Source organism: Lepus europaeus, chromosome 2 (genome assembly GCF_033115175.1).
Source record: "Lepus europaeus isolate LE1 chromosome 2, mLepTim1.pri, whole genome shotgun sequence".
Classification (NCBI taxonomy): domain Eukaryota; kingdom Metazoa; phylum Chordata; class Mammalia; order Lagomorpha; family Leporidae; genus Lepus; species Lepus europaeus.
Genome location: NC_084828.1, coordinates 2,106,455 through 2,109,482, shown reverse-complemented (window position 1 = coordinate 2,109,482; position 3,028 = coordinate 2,106,455). Strand labels below are relative to the sequence as shown.

Here is a 3,028-nt window from a genome sequence, read left to right as displayed (position 1 = left end):
CAGGGGCAGAGGCGGGGCAGGGGCAGAGGCAGGGGCGGGGCAGGGGCAGGGGCAGGGGCGGGGTAAGGGCTGGCCCCGCCTGGGGGCGGTCCCCCGACCGCATAGCCCCGCCTCGCCCACCGCCCCTCCCTCCCGGGGTCTCAGGACCAGTACGCGTGCTCAGCGGTCTCAAAGCCCCGCCCCTCACCGCTCTCAGGCCCCGCCTTGGCCTCGCCCACAGTCCCCGCGGCCTGCTGGGTATCGGAACCCGCTCACGTCCTCAACTGTGCCAAAGTCCCGCCCCTCACCGCTCTCAGGCCCCGCCCAGTGCCTCCGCCCCGCCGTTGGCCCCGCCCACACCCCCGCTCTCAGTCCCCGCAGCCTGCTGGGTGTCGGAATCGCTCACGTCCCCAACTGTTTAAAAGCCCCGCCCCGCCCCTCCCCCCCCAGCTCCCGCTCGGCCCCGCCCACGGCTCCGGCCCCGCCCCCGAGGCCCCCGCCCGCCTCTCAGGTCCCGCCCCGCCCCGGGCGCCGCCCCGGCCGGGCCGCGCAGGCCGAGCCGCGGCCTCGGAGGCGAGCGGGCGTGGGCGGAGGGCCTCGGGGCGGCCGCGCGGGGTGTGGCGCCGGGTCCGCTGTGAGAGACCGGGAGCGGCGCGTGGAGCAGCCTCTGGCCGGGGCCGCGCAGGTACAGCCCGGCCCTGCCCCGCCCCACCCCGAGCTTGGGTGCCCCCTCCCCGTCCACTCCTGGGGGTCCCCTGCCCAAGCCCCCGCCGGGGGTTTCGCGCTGCCCTAGGTCTCCGTCCCGCGCGGCCGCGCCCGACCCGGTGTCTCCTTCCCGCTGCTCCTCGAGTGCTGTATTGATCAGGCTGTATTGATTATTGATCGCACTGTATTGATCAGGTTATTGACCAGTCTGTATTGGTCATGCTGTGTCGATTACTGGTCAGGGACATTGATCACGACGCTCTCCAGGGACTGTCTTCATGGGCCTCCTGTGGCACCGAGAGCAGACTGCCCTACCTTTTGGTCAGCCGGTGGCCCCAGGGGCTGGGATTGGACCTCCTGACGGGGTCAGCCTCAGGGGTCTTCCACCACTCAGCCCAGGGCCCCTGGCCACAGCAGCCTCCCAGTCCTCCCCCTGCTGGTGCCCTGTTCCTCGCTGGAGCGGGATGGACAGAGCTGGCGGGGGGACCTCCTGTCTGCTTCCTCTTCTCTTTCAGAACTGAAGGTCCCTGCTTTTCCTGACGGGTCTGCGGTGGACAGTCCCCCCTCCCCGCGGCGGGCAGCACAGAGGAGCCAGCATGGGCCCCCCAGGCAGGCAGGGCCCATCTTCCCTGCTGCTCCCGGCCCCCGCGCCCTGCTTCTTCCTGCTCTTCTGCTTGCCCCTGGGCGCCTCCTGCCCGCAGAGCTGCCAGTGCCCAGACCACGCGGGCGCCCTGGCCGTCCACTGCAGTGCCAGGGGCCTGCAGGAGGTCCCCAGGGACATCCCGGCCGAGGCGGTGCTCCTGAAGCTGGACGCCAACCGGATCTCCCACATCCCCAACGGAGCCTTCCAGCACCTGCAGCAGCTGCGCGAGCTGGACCTGTCTCAGAACGCCATTGAGACCATCGGCCCCGCTGCCTTCTCGGGCCTGGCCGGGGGCCTGCGGCTGCTGGACCTGTCCCACAACCGCATCCGGAGGATTCCCAAGGACGCGCTGGGCAAGCTGAGCGCCAAGATCCGGCTGTCCCACAACCCCCTGCACTGTGAGTGTGCCCTGCAGGAGGCCCTGTGGGAGCTGAAGCTGGACCCCGACTCGGTGGGCGAGATGGCCTGCCACACCTCGGTGCAGGAGGAGTTCGTGGGGAAGCCGCTGATCCAGGCGCTAGACTCGGGCGTCAGCTTCTGCAGCGTGCACCACAAGACCACCGACGTGGCCATGCTGGTGACCATGTTCGGCTGGTTTGCCATGGTCATCACCTACATCGTGTACTACGTGCGCCACAACCAGGAAGACGCCAGGAGGCACCTGGAGTACCTAAAGTCCCTGCCCAGTGCCCCTGCCACCAAGGATGCCGTCAGCACCGTGCCCTAGCGTCTGCCTCGCGCCGACCCCGCCTGCCGGCCGCCCGCACCTGCTGTGGGGTGGTCGGGGAGGCAGGCGCCCAGCATGCGTCTGGAAGTGGTCAGTGCTCAGAGCCCAGAGCACCGCTGCTTGGGGAGAGGCGAGGGGCAGCACCATCAGGCAGGATCCGGCCGTGGTGACATCTGTGCCCCTCCCACGGGGATGTGGACATCCACACGGTCTCCACGCGGAGCTGTCTACGGCTGGCACTGGCCAGTCCCCTGCTGACCCGAGGACGTTCGATCCGGACGGTGCGTGCCCAGGGTTTTGGGGAGCGGTCAGTGGGCCCTGTGGCTCACCCCATCTCCCCTTGACCTTTTGTGAGTTCTCAGAGTTGAGTGTCACCTTCGTGTCCAAGCCTCAGTCGGGGTGGGGAGGGGGATGTGGAGACAATGGACTGGGAACAGTCCATTGTGGCTCCTCTGGGGGCACCTCTGGTCACCTGCACCTGCCGGACTGATGGCCTTGGACTGGGGCCACCCCGTGCCTTGCTCTTCTACTCACTGGTGTCTAAAACAGCCTTTCCACGGGGAGGGGGCGGTTGAGGCCAGCCGGCTGAGGCTCCCCTCTCTCCGGTGACAGCCGCTGCCCCTCCTCACCGCTGCTGCCAGGGTTCTCGGCGCTAACTCAGCGCTCGGCTCTCTTACCCGAATCATCCGTCTACAGGGTAGGTGTCACCCCCACCCACAGGGCGCTGATTTCTAATTTTACTTTTTACCGCCTTTTTCTCTGCGTGTTTGTATTTTAAACTGGTTGGGACGTCGTCGGGGGAGGCAGGAAGCGTAAGTCGTTTCTGGGTACGAAGCGTGGATGCTGTGTCCCTCACAGGCTCAGCCAGGATCTGGAATCCAGGGCGATCTGTGTGCGGAAGGCGGGACGGTGGCTGAGGCGTGGCCGGGGGCGGTGGTCAGCTCGGTCTCGGGACCGATGTCCCATGACCATGT

The 3,028-nt window shown here is 68.2% G+C and overlaps 1 protein-coding gene across 1 annotated transcript; it reads left to right on the top strand.

The window, feature by feature from the left end:
• Positions 1 to 551: 551 nt before the first annotated feature.
• Positions 552 to 2,808, top strand: LRRC3 (leucine rich repeat containing 3). The gene is made up of 2 exons (XM_062175092.1): positions 552 to 664; positions 1,200 to 2,808. Exon 2 carries the CDS (start codon positions 1,281 to 1,283, stop codon positions 2,052 to 2,054), a length of 774 nt encoding a protein of 257 aa, XP_062031076.1. The 5' UTR covers positions 552 to 664; positions 1,200 to 1,280; the 3' UTR covers positions 2,055 to 2,808.
• Positions 2,809 to 3,028: the final 220 nt, after the last annotated feature.